Source organism: Phycodurus eques, chromosome 1 (genome assembly GCF_024500275.1).
Source record: "Phycodurus eques isolate BA_2022a chromosome 1, UOR_Pequ_1.1, whole genome shotgun sequence".
NCBI classification, from domain to species: domain Eukaryota; kingdom Metazoa; phylum Chordata; class Actinopteri; order Syngnathiformes; family Syngnathidae; genus Phycodurus; species Phycodurus eques.
In genome coordinates, this window is record NC_084525.1 from 1,456,302 (window position 1) to 1,477,421 (window position 21,120).

The 21,120-nt window shown below is 42.1% G+C and overlaps 1 protein-coding gene across 8 annotated transcripts in view; it reads left to right on the forward strand.

Moving 5' to 3' along the window:
• Nucleotides 1-20,752, forward strand: part of trim33 (tripartite motif containing 33) — a 70,554-nt gene extending 49,802 nt beyond the window's left edge. For 3 of the 8 annotated variants that reach the window (XR_009768253.1, XR_009768259.1, XR_009768258.1), the window contains 10 exons: nt 1,849-2,049; nt 3,983-4,115; nt 10,961-11,024; nt 13,752-13,902; nt 14,823-15,106; nt 15,186-15,297; nt 15,379-15,453; nt 16,202-16,354; nt 17,779-19,565; nt 20,329-20,377. Coding sequence is in view for 3 of the 8 variants with exons in the window: in XM_061671525.1 (XP_061527509.1) it covers nt 1,849-2,049; nt 3,983-4,115; nt 10,961-11,024; nt 13,752-13,902; nt 14,823-15,106; nt 15,186-15,297; nt 15,379-15,453; nt 16,202-16,354; nt 19,515-19,565; nt 20,329-20,559 (1,455 nt within the window). In the remaining 5 variants the exon portion in view is untranslated. Of the gene's footprint in view, nt 1-1,848; nt 2,050-3,982; nt 4,116-10,960; nt 11,025-13,751; nt 13,903-14,822; nt 15,107-15,185; nt 15,298-15,378; nt 15,454-16,201; nt 16,355-17,778; nt 19,566-20,328 lie in introns of those variants that run through there. The other 5 variants (XR_009768255.1, XR_009768254.1, XM_061671548.1 and 2 more) reach the window with 5 other exon arrangements.
• The last annotated feature ends 368 nt before the right edge of the window (nt 20,753-21,120 follow it).

A 21,120-nucleotide genomic window follows, 5' to 3' on the forward strand; every position in this document is an offset into this window, starting at 1 on the left:
GAACATCACCCCAACAGCCAGACATGGTAGTGGTAGAGTAATTGTCTGGGGCTACTTTGCCAATTTAGGACCTGAACGTCTTGCTGTGCTGTGGGTTCTGCAGCAGGACAACAATCCAAAACACACCAGCAAGTCAACTTCTGAATGGCTTGAAAAAAAAACAACAACAACAACAAAATTGTTTTGGAGTGGTCAAGTTAAGTCCAGACTTATAGCCAATTGAAATGCTGTGGCATGACCTTAAGAAGGCCGTTCATGCTGGAAAACCCTCCAGTATTGCTGAGTTAAAACAATTATACAAGGAAGAGTGGGACAAAATATCTCCACAGAGATCTGAAAGACACATTTTTATCAAAAGAAAAAAAAAACACTCGATTCGAGTTGTTGCTGCTGAGGGTGGCCCAACCAGTTATTAGGTTTACTTTTTTGCACAGGGTCAGGTAGTTTTTTGTTTGTTTTTTGGTAAATGTGTTTTAAGGTTATGAAAGTTAAAATGTATTGAGAACATGTGGGAGGGTTAAAATGTTACAAAAAACATAGTTATGGTCTCTCTGTATTTTCACCTATTACGGGCGGTGAGTCTGGAACGTATCCTTGGTGATAAATGGGGGTTCGTTGTATTTGTTTTGTATTGCTTTATATTTCATGCTTCGATATCTCATTGCTTACACTGGTAACTTTTGTCAAATATTTGGGAGTATCTGCACTCCACTATTGGTACCCCCACCGTGTGGTGGGGTGGCGGTTTTGCCATTGTTGTTGTTGTGCCTTTTCTGGAAATTATTTTCTTCGGGCTTCTGATTGGTCGTATGTTCTAAAGCGTTATAGCACCACCAGTTGCTTTGGCATGCACTTGACAGTTGGCAACTGCTTTTTATGTGGACAGTTTGTTAAGCAGCATATGTTGTTTGTAACCCTCATTTTAACGATATCCATGTTCGTAGCAACATATCTGTGTGTGTTAGTTAAGCTACCGGCTACATGTTTCTTAACAATATGTTGAGGTTTTTTTTTTTAATGAAGCGATTAAATATTCTATATAATGAATTCATCACATTTAATGTTATTTAGTTTCAGTAGGAATCAATTTCTTTGACTGTACGCTAACACAAAAAATACTGTCATGGTGTTATTCACATACTTGTTTTGATGCTCACCCATTAGTGATATTTATACTATCAAATGAAATACACCAGAATTATATGTTATAGTTCTGAAGTTCTCAATGTCAAATGGCAAGTTGATAGACGCTAGTTATGGAAAATAAATAAATACATAAATAAATGTCTAGAATAATCAGGTTTTACCAATGAGTGATTATTTGAGTTTTACTATTTTAGTCAAGGTATGCATATACATTTGATGTACTGGTATATGACAAAATGAAAGTATGATGCTTTTTTAAATATAGCGCATATTGATTAACCTTAATTTTCCTCAGTCATTATATCAATATTTTTCCAAGGCAGCCAATAAATATGCCATATACAGATATGTATATGTACACTTACTTACTGCATGTAAGACTGGTAAGCGAAACCTCCACTATACCCCGCCATGTTTGTTTCTGTGTCCAGATATCGTTAGAATCTGAGATGAGCCACCAAAGATATCGTTTCTTACTGCAATCCGGGGTTTGGTACCTTTTTCCTACTTGTCATTCGTGCATTTTGTGACGCATGTTTGTCATCCAAATGCATGATTGGCAACCATCTTCACACAGCAAACCTCATGTTTAATTTTATTTTTTGATAGAACTCACTGAGAGACCTGCTTTCTTGTTTTCCCTACATTTCTCTTCTCCCCTGTCTTCCTTTTTTTCCTGAATCCTTCCTGGTTTTCAATCAGCATTCCAACCCAGGCCATGCTGGCCCCTTCCCAGTGGCGTCGGGCCACAATGCAAACCCCACAAGTCCCACCAGTGCCAGCATGGCAGGAGCACACGCTCATCGAGGGCCTGCCAACCCCGTCATCGGTCCCATTGAGCTCATCCCCTCAGTCACGAACCCAGAGAACTTGCCCTGTCTACCGGAGATCCCGCCCATTCAGGTGTGCTTATTAAAATGATTTATTCAAAGCAAGATAGTGCCAGCAACCGCTTAAAAACGTTAATTATATCCTAAATTAGAATTTTTGTTTTCTGTATTTCCTCAAATAGGGACCTCTGCCTTAGTAGACATTGTCTCATTTTACGGCTAGGCGTGTTGTCCACTTCAATAAATCTCTCACCACAGTTCCACCCTTCCCTAACCCCCTGAGGATTAGCTCAACAGATAAGTTGTGCCACTAAGTGGCTGTAATTTCCTTTTACTGATGCCACGTGGCTCACGACACATCATTACCACAACATATACAGTGGAAATAAAAAAAGTCTACACACCTCTGTTCAAATGCCAGGTCTTTATGATATAAAAATAATTAGATCAAGATCAGCCATCCATCCATTTTTTCTGCTTATTTGGGTTGGGTTGTGGGGGAGGTCCTGACTTCCCTCTGCCCAGCCAGTTTGTCCAGCTCTGCCAGAGCAGTGGCTCTACTCTGAGCCCCTCCCGGATGACAGAGGTTCTCACCTTATCTGAGAGAGCCCAGACAGCCTGCGGAGGGAACTCATTGCAGTTGTTTTTTCAGTCACAACCCACACCTTGTGAGCATGGGCATGGGTGGGACCGTAGATCGATCGGTAAACAGAGTGCTTCGCCTTTCCACTCAGCTCCTTCTTCACCATGTCAGACAGATGCAGGGTCAGAATCAGCCTGTCATTAACCTCAAATAAAGGTCAGATGTTCTAGTTAGCTTTCCCTGTCATTTTCGTAGTCACATCTTACAGCGCAAGCCATGGTCCGCAGACCGTCCACAGCAGCAGAGGGATCTCATTGTTCAAAGGTATCAGGTGCCAGGAGAAGGGTACAGAAGAATTTCCAAGGCATTTAATATACCTTTGATTAGGATCAAAGCAGTCAACATTAGGTTGAGAAAATATGCCCCAATTTGGCATTACCAAGAACTGGACGTCCCCCCCCATAATTGATGATAAGACATGGTCAAGAGGCCGACAGCAACATTGAAGCAGCTGTCGGACAATAATCTCCCATTTTATTCATATGTCTGGGTTATGGAGTAGGGTGGTAAAATATGGCCTTATCTTAGGGGGGCGGGACACACTTGAAATCTCCCAAATGCATGTAGAAAAATGTCTTGGTGCGATGAAATGAATGTTGATTTTTTTTTTTTTGGCTATAATTACAAAAGGTATGTTTGGCACAAACGCAACACTGCTCATCACCAAAAGAGCACCATACCTACAGTTGGTGGTAATGATGGTGGCAGCATCATGCTTGTGTGCTCTTGTAATATGACATTAGGAGTGTTTTTTTTTTTTTTTTTTTTTTTCCCCCCCCCCCCCCCCCTCTCCCACCAAAGTGGGCAAATATTGCCACATCAATATGTGCCACACTGATAGACTCCTTCGTGAAAAAGACTGAGTGCTGTTATATAAGACAAAGGTGCTGCAACGTTAGTTTGACGGTGTGCATATTTATTCAACCAGGTTTTTTTATTTTTTATTTTAGTAATCCCCTTGTTGTGCAGGTTAAAGGTCAATTTTGTCAGTGGTAGAAAAGGTTTTGAAAGGATTTATCTGTTGCGAAAACCTGGCATTTGAACATGGGTGTGTCGACTTTTCAGGTCCACTGCACCTGGTGCAGAACAGACGTCAGATGTAAAGATGAATTTTATAGTGCAATTTAAAGAAAAGTACTACGTGCTGCGTGGTTTTTCAGAAAATACTTTACAGTATTTAAAGAGCCTTAAACTGCCCATATATCTTCTCTTGATTAAACCGGTCACTGCGCTCAAATGATTGGCTGATACCTGATGTTTGCTGGCAAACACTGAACCTGGTTAATGTGCTTTTTATTTGTGATCTGCATTTATCTCTAACACCAACAAAATTGAACACAATTGTCCATTTATGTTTCCCTAGCTAGAGGATGCCGGTTCCAGCCGCCTGAGCCACCTCCTGACTCGCGTCATCACTGCCGGCCCGCAACAGCAGCCAGGTTCGATGGACATGAACCCCTCCCCAGGACTTTCTATACACTCGCCTGGATCATCAGGTACCCAAACCCTTACATATTCATGCTGTAATATTCCAATTAGTCATCATCAACTGAAATTGTATTATTATTAGGGATATCCCGATAAAAAAATTTTTTTGCACCAGTCTTTTGAATTTAAGGATCTGCCGATACCGAGTCCCGATCCGATCCATTGACTCGACATTAAAAAAAGAGCGTGCATCCACATTTTCTCATACATGTATACTCAAATACTATATATGTGAAGAATATTTTATTTCCTCATCATCAGCCATTATCTATCCACTGCAGAATGAAGGCCTCTTTGTCACGTTTCCAACTAGAATGACATTTTGCAATTTGTTGCCAGTGTATTCCGGTGTGTTCAATGATTTCATCTATCCATCTACTTTTAGGTCTTCGCCGTGGTCGCTTTGTGTCCAGTGGTATCCAATTGATAGTTTCTGTCTTCGGGCAACGTGGCCAGCCCATTTCCATTTAAGGCTTTTTATTTTTTGAACGACGTCGGTAACTCTCGTCTGCTGTCTTATCCAACTGCATCTTTTCTTGTCGCGAATGCTTATTTTCAACATTTGGCGTTCCATATTCCTTTGGGTTACACGTAGTCTTTGTATAACTTTGGCTTTCGTAGTCCCAAGTTTCACTACCGTGAGTGAGGACTGGTAAAATACATTGATCGAAAACTTTTCTTTTCAAGCAAATGGGAAGATTGTCCTTGAATATAACACTCAGCCTTCCATAAGCCTGCCAGGGAAGCTTTATGCGGCGTTCAACTTAAGTGTTTGTATTTCCATCCATCCATTTTCTGAGCCGCTTCTCCTCACTAGGGTCGCAGGCATGCTGGAGCCTATCCCAGCTATCATAGGGCAGGAGGCGGGGTACACCCTGAACTGGTTGCCAGCCAATCGTAGGGCACATACAAACAAACAAAACCATTCGCACTCACAGTCACACCTACGGGCAATTTAGAGTCTCCAATGAATGCATGTTTTTGGGATGTGGGAGGAAACCGGAGTGCCCGGAGAAAACCCACGCAGACACGGGGAGAACATGCTAACTCCACACAGGCGGGGACGGGGATTGAACCCCGGTCCTCGGAACTGGGAGGCAGACGCTCTAACCAGTCGGCTACCGTGCCGCCTATTTCCATCCACTGTTACAAATTGGCCTAAATAGATGTAATTGTTGACGGCGTCTCGGACATAGTCCTCCATTTTGATATCTTTTTGTTTTTAACGATTGAACATGACCTTTGTTTTGCTTTTTTTCATTTTCAGACCTGAGCGACGGCTTTCTAATTCCTGAATACGACGCTGTAGTTGTTCAGCATCGTAGGAGAATAAAATGTCTGCAAAACGAAGATTGGTCAAATAAGCGCCGTAAATGTTTTGTCCTTCTTTTTCCCAATTGAGCTTTTTAAATATTTGTTCAAGGCGAGCTGTAAATAGCTTCGGACACAGTGTGTCGCCTTGCCTGTCTCCTTTTCCTAGACTTATTCGCACTCTTTCATCATCAATCCGTATTGAACCTGTAGAATCGTTGTATATTGATTGTAGAATGTTGATATAGGTCGGCTCGATCCCTTGCTTTACTAGCGCCTGCAGTCTCGAAGTGGCGGTGACTGAGTCACACGCTTTTTCATAGTCGATGAAGGCTACACACAGAGGCATTTCGTACTCGTGTCGTTCAATTATTTGTTGAACTGTCTGTATGTGGTCCATAGTATTAAAACCGCTACGAAAACCCGCTTGTTCTATCGGCTGTGCGTCACTGAGTTTGATTCCAATTTGTTTGTCCAATATCTTTGCAAAGACTTTATAAATCGTTGAGAGCAGACTTATTGGGCGGTAAGTTCTTAGGTCTATTTTATCGCCTGATTTATGTATGCGTCTTTCCATGTCGCCGGCACTTCTCGCAAGTCCAAGTGGCATTGAAATAGTTTGACAAGGATCTCCTTAAGTTCGTTCCCTCCTGCTTTAAGTATTTCAACAGAAATGTCATCCAGATCACAAGCTTTACCGGCCTTAAGTGAACTAATAGCATTTTCAACCTCTTCATTCAGGATACATGGAACTGGGTCTGCTTCTAGCTTTCCAGTAATCATTCGGTGAGGGTCACTGTATAGGTTTGTATCAAATTCTTTAACTCGTTGTACAATTTCTTGGCGGCTGTTAAATATCGTTCCATCTTCCATTGTCAAACCAAAAATTCTTTTCTTGTGGCGAATTGCACGTTTTACGTTTTTTTTATTCCATCTCCCGCTTGAAGTGTTTTCTGAACAAGCCGAGCGTTGTAAGTTCTCAATTCTTCTTGTATCTTTTTCCGAATCCTCTTGCACAATTCAACATATTAAATTTTGTTGATAATGCTGCCCCTTTTCTTAATTTCCCATCGCTTTTTCATTAAGTCGAGAGTAGGTTTAGATATTCTGGATGTTGATGGCGCTACTTTGTGTGCAGTTTGAACAATCCCGTTTCCAATTTTGTCGTTGTGTCTTGACAGATTTGTCTCTTCCAGCGTTAGAAGAGCTTTAAAGCGATTAGCCAAACGTATTTGAAACTCGGCGCTTCTTTCTTGAATTAAGTTTAATTTGGTAAGCTTGCTCTTTCGTTTCTTTCGTTCAAGTTGGCAGTTGATTTGCACTTTGACCCGAACCAATCTGTGGTCACTTCCAATGTCAAGTTTGTTTAGGGTGGTGCAATTCGAAAATACCCCTTTGTCGTTGGACAGGAAGTAGTCTATGATGCTAGTGTTACCTTTGGGGCTTATCCAGGTCCATTTTCTGTTCCATTTCTTGTTAAACAATGAATTTATAAAGTATAAGCCTTCTTGTTGAACAAATTCTATTACGCGTTCTCCTCTTTCGTCTCTTGATCCCATTCCGTAGGATCCAATTGATTTCTCGCCAGAGTTGAGGCCAAGCCTGGCGTTAAAGTCACCCATGACTGTTCGAAATTTGTGCTTCGATTGACTATAAACACGGGATAAATCCTCGTAAAATGCTTCCACCTCATCGTCGGTGTGGCTGATGGTCGGCACATATTTGTATCAATTGAAGCGAGTAACGTTTTCTAATAGAGATGGTACATGTGGCGATTCTATCGGAAACACTTTTGACGCTGGTTACGTAATTGGCGATACTTTTATTAATAATGAAACCAACTCCACCATTGTGTCCGCTTTCTGTTCCTCTGTAATAAAATAGATGGCCAATAGAGAGTCAGCCTAGCTTAATCTTTCCGACGTATTTGACCAAGTCCATTTATATCCCATTTGATGGCTTCTCGCTCAGGTTGTAGCTCTTCTAATCAAGAATCATCCTTTAGCGTTCGCACGTTGAGCGTCCCAAAAATAGGATTTCGTGTGTTATGTCTCTATGTGCTAGAGGACTCTGCATCTTTTTGCACAATTGTCAAAAACAAAAAATACATTTACCAGCATTACCAGATACTTTACTTCAGATACATTACCAGAGCAACCCTTTATTGCTCAGTGACTTTTTTTTTGTCAATGTCTTTATGTCTCAAAGTGTTCTCTGTCAATTGACTGACTGTTGTCGTACTAGAGCGGCTCCAACTACCGAAGACAAATTCCTTGTGTGTTTTTTGGACATACTTGGCAAATAAAGATGATTCTGATTCTGATTATAGAAAACATTTAAGTTCAGTTGTTGCTGCTGAGGATGGCCCAACCAGTTAAGTTAAGGGGGGCATTACTTTTTCACACAGGGCCAGTTTTTTTTTTCCTTAATAAATGAAACCACCATTTAAAAACAGCATTTTAAGTTCAATTGGGTGATATTTGCCTATTTACATTTGTTTGATGACCTTAAACATTAAAGTGGGGAAACTATGCAACAATATAAGAATTTGAGAAGGGGGCCAATACTTTTTCACGGTACTCTATATATACCATATAATGTGCATGAAGCTAAGTAGTTGCTGGTATACGTCATGTACGTGACTCTGCTAATCTACAAACGACACTATTGATTTATGATCACAATCTTGCGTGTCCCAAAATAATTCAGAATTGTTAACTTCTATGTAAAGTTAATTCGTTTGAATGTGCCGCAATTGCTAACCTGTCTGACGTTCTCTCGACTCGTTGACGATGCTGTTCAGCGAGGGGCTTTGCAGACTTATTTAGAAGAACAGTATCTTTCTGGTTTCTCTTGGGTTGCGCGGTCTGTCTCCTAGTTCTTAACGAGCGTGGTGCAACCTCCTTTCCTCCAGGTAGGACCTGAACCTCTGTGTCGTGTGTGCGCGCGCGCGTCTCACACACACCAGAGGTGTGGGCTCGAGTCACATGACTTGGACTCGAGTCATGAATTTGATGACTTGGACTTGAACCCATTGACTTGAAAATACTTGATACTTTGACCAAAGCACTAAGAAACCATCACTTTGTAGCTTTCTCTTTCTATAGCTACAGTATATGTGCAACCTACTGTTTTACTGCAGGAAAATATGATGTGACAACATATTGCTGAAGGTCTTAATGATTATTTAATAGGTATAAATCTCCCACGCCATTATTGCCAATGTGTAGATATTTCTTAACAGTTAACGTCCTGCTGGGCATGCTCTGATGGAGGAATTGACCCACTCTGGCACAGCGAGAACATGCAAACTCCACACAGGAAGGGCCCGGATTTGAACCCAGAACCGCGAAACTGTGAAGCGAATGTGCCAACCTCCCACCACGTAGCTAACCTCTCAAACAATATCAAAATGGCGCATTTCCTTTTCACGACGTGTGTTTTTGCAAATGCAGTATTTTGTTTTTCAAAAATGTCTGTACCATAATGGTTTTAATCATACTGAAGGTCAGGAATGCATGAACAAGAATAAATGTTTTCCCTAAAAGACAGAAATACAAAGTGGATTTTTAAACACACACAAGCTATTAAAACAGTTTGCATTTTAAAACAAAGAACACAACTTAAATATCTAGTAAACAGGCACAAACATGTCAGGCCTACATTTCAGTACAAATTGTATTTTGATGACTGCAACTAAAAAAAGAAAAGCTTGCAAACAATTTAATAAAGGTAGAACAGGCATCTGAGATAAATTTCAAGTAACACTGAATCGGCAAATGAAGCTAAACTTTTAAGTAAATCAGAACAGGTAAATGCACATTTCAATTAAAAATTGCTTTAGTTTTCCTTCGAGAAAAGTCTCATAGCTGAATTGAAATATTTCCTTCTGACCGAAATGTAGTTAGATGCTCGTTGATGGTGCCCCAAAATCAACGCTATCCAGAGCGAATAAAATAAAATAAAATAAAAATACAATTAAAACAGCATACAGTGCAAGAAATATAATTTGAAAGTGGAAATGCTCTAAAAGGCATGGGAAAAACGAAGAGTTTTTAACCTCGACTTATAAACCTGCACACTTGGGGCTGATGTCACTTCTGTTGGCAAGTTATTCCATTTGTGTGCAGCATAATGGCTAAATGCTGCTTCACCATCTTTGCTTTGGACTCTGTGCTCCACTATTGGACCTGAGTCTGTCGATCTCAGAGCCCTACTGGGTTTATATGCCATTAGCATTTCATTCGTGTATTCAGCACTTAAACCATTTAGTGATTTATAGACCAGTAGCAGAACTTTAAAATCTATTCTAAAACTGACTGGAAGCCAGTGTAAAGACTTTAGAATTGGAGTAATTTTCTCTGACCACTTTGTGGTCAGAGAAAGCTGTTTAATGCTATTTTTAGGGAGTCCAGTCAGAAGACCATTACAATAGTCAAGTCTACTTGAGATAAAAGCATGGATGAGCTTCTCCTGGTCTGCTTGACACATGCAAGCCTTCACTCTGGATATGTTCTTCAGATGGTAAAAGGCATTTTAAGTAATTGATTTGATATGACTGTTGAAAGTCAGGTCGGAATCTATCAGAACACCAAGTTTTCGGACTTAGTCTTTGTTTTTTAAAGAGGATGACTCCAAGTATTTACTGACAGCAATTCTCTTTTCTTTATTGCCCAAAAAAATTCTGTTTTGTTGTGGTTTAATTGAAGAAAATTTTGGCTCATCCAGATATTTATCTGTTTTAGACAGTGACACAAAACCTCAATTGAACTGTAGTCATCTGAAGACACTGCTAGATATAACTGTGTGTCATCTGCATAGCTACGATAGTCAAACGTTCTGAAGAATTTGACCCAAGGGTAACATATACAGGCTGAACAGGAGGGGTCCAAGAACTGACCCTTGAGGGACCCCATAGGTCATTGCCATTCGATGAGACTTAACGCTTCCAATGGTTACAAAATAACTCCTTTCCTCCAGGTAGGACCTGAACCATTTAAGGACTGGTCCATTTAGTCCTACCCACGTTTCCAACCTGTTCAGCAGTATATTATGATCTACCGTATCAAAAACCGCACTGAGGTTCAACAAGGCTAGAATTGACACCTTTCCCGAGTCAGTTTTCAACCTTATATCATTTAGCACTTTGATAAGAGCAGATTCTGTACTGTGATGAGTTCGGAACCCGAAGTGGAAAGATACTCCATCCATTCTTAGGTTCTTTTTCCGAGTCAACTTTGCAAACTTTGAAACGGGCCATGCCGCCCGCAACATCTCCCGCAAATCTCCCTGACTCGGTAAACAAACGTTTTGATAGGATCGTTATGGTCACGTGATCACAACAGGAGCCACCGTAATTTTTGAACACAGTCTGTGACGGTAGCCTGTCTGGGAGAAAAAATGCAGCATGACATACTTGATCTTTATTTAACGGCAATTAACCGTCGGTCTGCATGACACCAAGACTCATTCTGCCATTTGAAGATGTCCGTCATATACTGTTTAAATGGCTGTTTTTATATTATGACATTTGTGTCTGCAGGTCTTTCAAATGCACACACGCCAGCACGACCCTCCAGCACGTCCAGCACAGGCAGCAGAGGCAGGTGAGGTGTCACTGGTGTTACTTAATTTTGCAGATCTGACAGAAGTACGGCTGGCGGGACATATTTAGTATCCAGATTAAGTTCCTGAAGTTTTTTTTCCGACCCATCTACTGACTATTTTTCAAAAAAGCGACTAGCGGCAATGCAAGGATTCCTTTTTTCTGCACGGTGGAGGGAAGAGGGGTAGGCGGATTTGCCCTGATACTGATTTGTTTCCCAACTAGGAATGGCTAATATTAGTTAGCGGATGGTGATCAAAATGTCAGCACACTTTAAAAATATAGGAAAATCGATGCACATTATAGACTTTTTTTTGTGAATGTTGATTAAATAATATATTTTGGCAGACTGGGGTGGTGGTCCCCCTTTTTAAGAAGGGGGACCACTTAAGAGGGTGTGTTCCAACTACAGGGGGATCACACTGCTCAGCTTCCCTGGTAAGGTCTATTCAGGGGTGCTGGAGAGGAGGGTCCGTCGGGAAGTCGAATCTCAGATTCAGAAGGAGCAGTGTGGTTTTCGTCCTGGCCGTGGAACAGTGGACCAGCTCTACACCCTCGGCAGGGTCCTCGAGGGTGCGTGGGAGTTCGCCCATCCAGTCTACATGTATTTTGTGGACTTGGAGAAGGCGGTCGACCGTGTCCCTCGGGGAGTCCTGTGGGAGGGTGCTTCGGGAGTATGGGGTACCGAACCCCCTGATACGGGCTGTTCAGTCCCTGTACGACTGGAGTCAGAGTTTGGTCCGCATAGCCGGCAGTAAGTCGGACTCGTTCACGGTGAGGTTGGACTCCGCCAAGGCTGCCCTTTGTCGCCGATTCTGTTCATAACTTTTATGGACAGAATTTTTAGGCGCAGCCGAGGCGTAGAGGGGGTCCGGTTTGGTGGCCTCAGTATTGCATCTCTGCTTTTTGCTGATGATGTGGTTCTGTTGGCTTCATCAAGCCGTGAGCTCCAACTCTCACTGGAGCAGTTCGCAGCCGAGTGTTAAGCGGCCGGGATGAGAATCAGCACCTCCAAATCTGAGACCGTGGTCCTCAGTCGGAAAAGGGTGGCATGCCCTCTCCGGGTCGGGGACGAGATCCTGCACCACGTGGAGGAGTTCAAGTATCTTGGGGTCTTGTTCACGAGTGAGGGAAGAATGGAACGGGAGATTGACAGGCGGATCGGTGCGGCGTCTGCAGTGATGCAGACTTTGTATCGGTCCGTTGTGGTAAAGAAGGAGCTAAGCCGAAAGGCGAAGCTCTCGATTTACCGGTCGATCTTCGTTCCTACCCTCACCTATGGTCACGAGGTGTGGGTCGTGACCCAAAGAACGCGATCCCGGATACGAGCGGCCGAAATGAGCTTCCTCCGCAGGGTGTCCGGGCTCTCCCTTAGAGTTAGGGAGAAGCTCGGTCATCCGGGAGGATCTCCGAGTAGAGCCGCTGCTCCTTCCCATTGAGAGGAGCCAGATGAGGTGGCTGGGGCATCTGATTCGGATGACTCCCGGACGCCTCCCTGGTGAGGTGTTCCGGGCACGTCCCACCGGGAGGAGACCCCGGAGACGACCCAGGACACGCTGGAGAGACTACGTCCTTCGGCTGGCCTGGGAACGCCTCGGGATCCCCCTGGAAGAGCTGGATGAAGTGGCTGGGGAGAGGGAATTCTGGGCGTCTCTGCTAAAGCTACTGCCCCCGCGACCCGACCCGGATAAGCGGTAGAAAATGGATGGATGGATGATTAAATATTGACGTTAACGTATGTAATTTCAGTATTACTGCTTACAATTTTCAGTTTTTATGTACTGTTATAACTAGCTACACAACTAGCACCTTATTAGAACAATACATTTACTGTTTTATATACTAGTAAAGACATACAATTTATATTGAAAAATCAGTTAGCATGGTGTAACCCTCAACAACCGTTCCAGTTTCTCACATGGCCCATTTGGAAAATTAATTAGCAGCCTGTGCTCGAGACAGTCTACTTAGACAGTCGTCACTGCCCCATTCATTAGTATCAAGTTACACACAAAAACATGTTGTCTCTGGTGAAAGTTTACAAAACTATCCGTCGTAAAATGCGAACTGCAGAGTCGGCTGGTGGTAGTGTCGATGTTCAGCTTGCCATCTGCGTTTGTCTTCAAAAAGTCAATCCGTTGCTTTTTTTATTCACTAGTATCAAGTTACCCACAAAGCCATGTTGTCTCTGAAAGTTTACAAAACTATCCATCGTAAAATGCGCACTGCAGAGTTGACTGGTGGTGTTGATTTTCAGCTCACCACCCGCGTTTGACTTTCCTTTTCCACTGGTCACGTATTCCTTTTCACTTGGAAAGCCAAAGAAACTCTTGCCACTACCTGAACCATTTGTACAACCAAATGCCACACAATAAACCATCGTGAAATCGCTGAATCATACGCCAACAAATATGCAAGGACGGGAACAATAGCACACAACGCCGAATAAACAGGATGTTTGGATAGTGTTACGTCACGGTGCCGGAAAGAGATGAAGACCGGAAGGCGCGGTATGCAAAAAGCAGAAGGCGCATTCTGGATCATATTTATCGATTTAACTGCTCTATATCTGCTATATAATCACATTGGAATGGCAGATATGGTTTGTAAAGGGGTTCAAGAGTGATCAAGAAATTTTTAAACACCTTTGTCCTCTGACCTTTAAGCATCTTCTCAATTGGCAATTTGTAATTTAAGGTGGTTTGTTCTCTCCTACCCCCTTCTCAAGTTGTAGCTCTACAGGAAGAGCAGCAGCAGGTGGGGGTACTATGGAACCTGTCCGGGTCAAACAGGAGCCCGATTCAGCTGAAAGTTACAGTTGTCCAGGTTCTTCCACAAAGTCGGAGCGAAGTCAAGATTCTGGGAGAAGTGCTTGCATGGTACGGAAAACTGCAATTTGTGTAGTTGTTGGAGAGACACTAGTCTTCTTTCTGCTGACTGTTGAGATGACCTCAAGCAAACACCAAGCAAATTTTGGTAGAACTGAATATATATTTTTAAGAGGTTAATGCTAGGTCTTCAACTTAGGTCAATGTTCAGATTTCAAGACACAGTAGGAAATTCTAAAATCTGTTCCAGGGTCAAACGCTGTGATCTTCATAAAACACTTAAGTGTACAGGAAATTTTCATATGAAAAATTAATAAATATAAATACATTTTAACATCTGTCAAACATGTAAAAAGATGTTTACCACTGTTTATAGTGAAATGCAAAAATAATCAAGTAGACAAAGCCGTAATGCCTCACAAATCACACTTTCACAACCTAAAAGAACAACTGTAAATAGTAAAAACAAGTGAACTAGTTTTGATGGCAAATGTATATTCTTAACAATCATTGTTAAGCCTGGTTGCTTTGGAATAAATGTCAAAAAATGGCAACAAAAGGCAAAAGATGCAGCAAAGAACATGTCGTGTTGATCCTGAACTGACCTCTTCTGACTGACGTCTTTCAGTGAGCTAGAACGCAATTTGCACATAGATCAAGGAGAAAAAACAATTGGCAAAAGAATATACGCTATTCTTTAAGTTCACTTTGAGGGCTCAGGATGAGGCTTGTGTTGTGACTTTGTATTTAGTGGACGTTATAAAGTTTCGATCATGACTTGGCTATTAAGATTACGTTTATCAACACACAAAAGACTGCATTTGCTGGCTATGCAATTTGAATAGAAATATTTTTTTTCCCGTCCAACACTAGAATAGGATTCTGCACAGTTTGAAATCATCTTAAAAGTCTGTTGACCAGTTGGTTTGTGTTTGACAATGGGAACAAACCTGCCTTTCTTTTCTCTACAGATGAGCAGTCCTGAGAGCAGCACAATTGAGAAAATTAAATCGGAGCTTGAGTCTGAGACCTCTTGCTCCGGGCTCAACGGCTCCAGTACACAGCTAACCAACGGATATATGGCCAAAGGGCAGGGGGTGTCAACCGAGACCGGCAACCCTGATGGGAAGGAGGACGACCCTAATGAAGACTGGTGTGCTGTTTGCATCAATGGTGGCGACTTGCTGTGCTGTGACCGCTGTCCCAAAGTGTTCCACATGAAATGTCATGTGCCCACCATCAAAATATTCCCCAAGTATGTAGTCCATAAAGAAGACTGAACTTCCAATGTTCCTTTTATTATGCATTTAATTTTTTGCATGATTGTTTCTCAGAGGTGATTTTCTGTGCACGTTTTGCCGGAGTATATCGAGTCCCGAGATAAAGTACTGTGACGACAGCAGGAAAGTCAGTGGAGAGAATGTCCTTAATCCCGAGGACCAGAGGGTGAGTACAGCTAGCACATCTGCAGTGCGTTTGACCCTCTTACTGACTGACAAAATTCCTTCTCTTCTTACCTTTCTGCAGAGATGTGAGCGCCTCCTGCTGTACGTCTTCTGTCATGAGCTCAGTGTGGGCTTCAGGGAGCCCGTCCCTAGCTCTGTGAGTTGCTACGGATGACACGAGCACACCCACCGACAGTACACTTCTCCGTTCATTTAAATGCTGAAAATATTTGGTGAATGTAAACTCAAACGCAATCTCTTCTGTATTACTCTGCCAATTTGAGATTTAAACATTTTTTCGAAGAGGAAACATCATATCCATACCACAAATTTCAGTAAAATGTTAACATTCTTAACCACGTTCATGATAAAGGCATTGTACCCTTCTCACCTCATTAACCTTCCCATTGTTAACAACTCATTCACTGCCAGCCCTCCCAGTTACCATGGATATTTGACTTCTAAAGCCGTCAATGGCAGAGAATGTGTTAAGGTTGGTCTTTCGTTTGGGGACAATTGTGGCAAAAAATGCCAGAGGAAAAAAAAAAAGACACAAACTGGAGAGTAAATTCCTTAATGGACGGCTGCGGTATTCAGAGGTATACTGAGGCCTCAGGCAGTATGCATGAAATCTCACGCAATGGCAGTTACTTCCAAAGTTCTGGTCAAATTCCTAGTTGTATGACCTCACGGGCATTTGACCTCTTAGAGGTTCTACTGTATTTGTCACCTCTAATTACCTTTTTTGTATTGTTGTGCCAGATGTGCAAAATTGTGGTTACAAGAGGGAAATTGTAAAGCAAGATCAAATATTGTTCTTTAATGCGAAGATGTTTTATCCAAAGCTGCAGTCCAGTTTTTCCATCACAAATGAAGCTGTTTTAACTTTTTTTTCTTTAATTCAGGTGCCAAACTACTACAGAATCATTAAGCACCCTATGGACCTGAAAAAAGTGAAGGAAAAGCTGCAGCTACGGAGCTCTCAGTACTACAAATCCATCCAGGAATTTGTGTCTGACATGCGCATCATCTTCCAAAACTGTGCAAAGTACAATGAGGTGCGCAGCATGACTTTTTTGCCTGCTTTGGGGATGTGTGTGTGTGTGTGTGTGTGTGTGTGTGTGTGTGTGACTGTGTGACTGTGTGACTGTCTTGAAGGCATGGTTCAATGAATAGCTTCTAGTCTGTGGTTTAATTTGGTGGAAAGTGCATCATCATTCTTAGCATAGCAAGCGTTGCTAGTGTGTTGAGCACTTTTCTGACATCGTTGTTGACCTTTCTGGGGCCAGAGACAAACGTGATCGGAAACATTGCATGTAACAAAAATTACAGTAGGAGAGGGAGAGAATACTCCATGCAAAACAGACAACAACAGTTAAGATGAGAGAAAGCATGTCATATGAAATTGATTCCAAAGATGATGTTTGATGGAATGGTCGTACATTACACACAAACCAGAAGTGTGTTCCAGGACGCTAGTCAACCTCTTGATTTGTTCTAATTTCAAGACTATTTTTCCTATTAGGAAGCACAGTGGAACGTCGGCTTACGAATAATAGTGCACCTATAGGTCAAAAACAGCATCCTGATGTTGTGCTTTTCAGTTGTAATTAGCTTCCTAATCACACTATTGCTAACAGTTTTCCTTTTCTTCTGAGCCATTCTGAGGGCTAATTAAGAGCAAAAAGCAAAGATACAGTAGCTTACTTGCAATGAGTGACACTTAGAGCAATGATGGTTACGCAGCACCAAATGAAGCACAACTCATCCTTCCGCGTGTCCATGCCAAGATCATTCACAAATCTAAAATAGTTCAGAATGTACATCGAGGTAGTTTTTATCAGAACATTTTGTCTGTAACCTGATTTGCTTGTAAACCAGGTCCTTAGTAACCCGAAATTCCACTGCAATGGAAAATGTCAGCCACATTATAAAAAGGCTCATCAGCTGTATAGGCAATGTTTTAAGATTTGAACAAATTTTTTTCCCCTCAATAAAAATGTTCAAACGGGTTTTCAATCTGAAATGACTCGTGGACACGTTTGGAGAAATGACGTGAGAGATTATTGCTTGGAAGGCAAGTCAAGTTCAATAACACGGTTCACCTTGTGTGATAGTGTAATTAGAAGTGACTACTACTGTGAATAGTGAAATATAAAAACTCTATACAGTGGGGCAAAAAGGTATTTAGTCAACCACCAATCGTGCAAGTTCTCCCAGTGGCCTGTAATTTTCATCGGTATACCTCACCTACGAGAGACAAAATGAGGGGGGGGGGAATCCAGGAAATCACATTGTCTGATTTTTAAAGAATTTATTAGCAAATTATGGTGGAAAATAAGTATTTGGTCAATCAAAAAAGTTCATCTCAATACTTTGTTATATAACCTTTGTTGGCAATGACAGACGTCAGACGTTTTCTGTAAATCTTCACAAGCTTTTCACACACTGTTGCTGGCATTTGGCCCATTCCTCCATGCAGATCTCCTGTAGAGCAGTGATGTTTTGGGGCTGTCGATGGGCAACACAGACTTTCAACTCCCTCACGCCAAAGATTTTCTCTGGGGTTGGCATCTGGAGACTAGGCCACTCCAGGACCTTGAAATGCTTCGTACGAAGCCACTCCTTCGTTGCCCGGGTGGTGTGTTTGGGATCGTTGTCATGCTGTAAGACCCAGCCACGTTTCGTCTTCAATGCCCTTGCTGATGGAAGGAGGTTTTCAATCAAAATCTCACCATACATGGCCCCATTCATTATTTCCTTTGCAGGAAAACAGCCCCAAAGCCTGATGTTTCCACCCACATGCGTCACAGTAGGTATGGTGTTCTTTGGATGCAACTCAGCATTCTTTCTCCTCCAAACACATCAAGTTGAGTTTTTACCAAAAAGTTCTATTTTGGTTTCATCTGACCATCTGACATTCTCCCAATCCTCTTCTGGATCATTCAAATGCTCTGTAGCAGACTTCAGATGGGCTTGGACATGTACTGGTTTAAGCAGGGGGACACTTGTGGCACTGGAGGATTTGAGTCCTTGCTGGCGTAGTGTGTTACTGATGGTAGTCTCAGTTACTTTGGTCTCAGCTCTGTGCAGGTCATGCACTCGGCCCCCACTGTGTGGTTCTGGGATTTTTGCTCACCGTTCTTGTGGTCATTTTGACTCCATCTCCCACAGTTGATTTATTCACACCAGGCTGCTTACCTATTGCAGATTCAGTCTTCCCAGCCTGGTGCACGTCTACAATTTGGTTTCCGGTGTCCTTTGACAGATCTTTGGACTTGGCCGTAGTGGAGTTTGGAGTGTGACTGTTTGAGGTTGTGGACAGGTGTCTTTTATACTGATAACGAGTTCAAACAGGTTCCATTAATACAGGTAACGAGTAGAGGACAGAGGAGTCTCTTAAAGAAGTTACAGGTCTGTGAGAGTCAGAAATCTTGCTTGTTTGGAGGTGACCAAATACTTATTTTCCACCAAAATTTGCTAATAAATTCTTTAAAAATCAGACTGTGATTTTTTTGGGATGTTTTTTTTCTTTCTTTTCCCCCTCAATTTGATTCTCATAGGTGAGGTACACCTATTGTGAAAATGCCAGGCCTCTCTCATCTTTTGAAGTGGGAGAACTTGCACAATTGGTGGCTGACTGAATACTTTTTTGCCCCACTGTACACACTGACCCTTATTGACTTCTTGTCACTTTAGTGGTTTTGTACCCAACAGACTTGTGCACTGCTCTTTCATGTCCCCATAGGTTGTATGTCCAATTTAATGTTTTGTCCTTCACATTTTGCATTCCTTCTGTGGTGGTATCACAAATGGAAAAAGGCAAAATAAAAATAAAAGTTAATCCTTTAGTTGCTCACTAAGAGCTTGCTATATATTTTTAAATCTTGTGAGATTTGCATTGGAGTAATACCAATACAGCAGCGATTAGTGGTACCGGTAAATGCATTCTCTAAAGTGCACTTAGAAGCTTTTTTTTTGTTGTTGTTGCTTGATTGTTTTTTTAGAAACTACATCTCAAGTGAAAGTTGGTGCGTTTAGGATGTTAACAACACTCACGAGTAAAGTTTCTTTTCCTGCTCGGATGATACGGGATTGCCCTAGACACAGTCGACCATGCACAGAGTTCCAATCTGTTCTTACCTCATCTGCCTAAACTGTGAACGCTTCTCCCCCTGCTACTTGACTGTCTGTTGTAATGTTATTGCCCCTTTTTAGATGTCTCGAATAATCCAGGTTTATGCTGAGGAGAAAGCGATTAATACGCAGGTAAGATGTTTGAACCAGAGCACAGATGTCCTGTCCCCTCCCGCTGAGGCTTTAAGAAATGTTTTTGCCCTTTGGCATCAGGCTTTGTTTGCATTTATTTCAATCACGCTGAATTCTTCGGTGTGAATAATATGCGTGTATAAATATTGGATTTCTTCTGTTTACTTAGAAAATAGTCAAAAGGCTGCTTTTGTAGGTAGTCCTCAAATCCATGTATGCGCAGTGTTGCTGCTGACAGAAACATTTAGTTGGTGCGATATTCTCTCCAATCACATGCTCATATGGACACGCGTAGTGCTTTTGTGGACCTTGAGAATTAGAAAACAAAGCATTAACCCAGTCTGGTTTTTATTCTTGATTTTATTTTTGCAGGGACCTGATGCAGGACTACACTGTGAGCTTTGACTGTGGATTATGCAGTTGTTTTGTTTATTTTTGCTGGCAATATTGAGATGCTCAATCATAAGTGGTAGGAGTAGTGGCCTCATTCATTGGGTACAACACGGGTCCAGATTGGTCGAACGGTAGCCAGACTAAACGTGCATGCCAGCGTAGTGGCTGAATTCCAGCGATGTTTCCTGGAGCCACAGTGGGTTGGGATGTGGTGACATGTAGTGGCAGGATATCAGTGCTCTGTACAGCAAGGTTGAGCTCGGGCTGCCCTGTCAGCACAACTTTTAACCACATCTAATTTGTCTCCTCCTCTTCAACCCACCCTATCCCCCATCTCCTCCTCCTCTTCCTTCTCCTCCTTCCCTGGCAGGACGGATCAGAGATGGCTGTCTCTGGTAAGGCGGTGGGTTTGTACTTTGAGGAGAAGCTGCAGGAGATCTTCCCGGGACAGAGCTTCTCCGAGCCGCCTGAAGATGAAGTCGTGGACACAAACGAGAAGGACAGCGAGAGGGAGGGGGACGAAACGGAGGACTCTGAGGAGGACTTTCAGCCCCGACGCAAACGGTTAAAAACAGATGACAAAGCTGTCCACATCAAGTGAGAAGAAAAGCTGCGTTCTCTCTCCAATTTCATAAACATTTCACAACTTGCCTCTTCAGATTTTCAAGTTGGATGTTTGTTTTTGTTGTTTGTAAAGGACTTATTATTTTTTTTTTTTTAGCTCAAGCATTTTCATTTGTATATTTGTTGTGACAATTTCTTTATAAAACAACCCTTCCCCGACCTGAGTGTAATATACAGTATCTTGCTTTTTGACTTGGAATCTGTCAAGTGTTGACTTGATGACTGTGTGTGTGTATAAGAGAATCTAGCCCACTGAATGAAGATATTCCCACAGTACTCATGATTGGGTGCATCAACTGAAATATATTAAAGGAAATATATGTTGTGAAATTGTCCCTCTGGGCATATTTAAGTCATTTTTTTTTTTTTTCATCAGGTACAGATTTTTTTCCCAGAAGGGGTCAGTTCAGTTTGGAACGTGATCACAATTTGGGTGTTCATATAGCACTCAACCTTCCATCCATCTGTTTTTAATAGCGCTTGTCCTCATTAGAGTGACGGCCGTGCGAGCTGGAGCAGAGTGAGGCGAGAGGCGGGG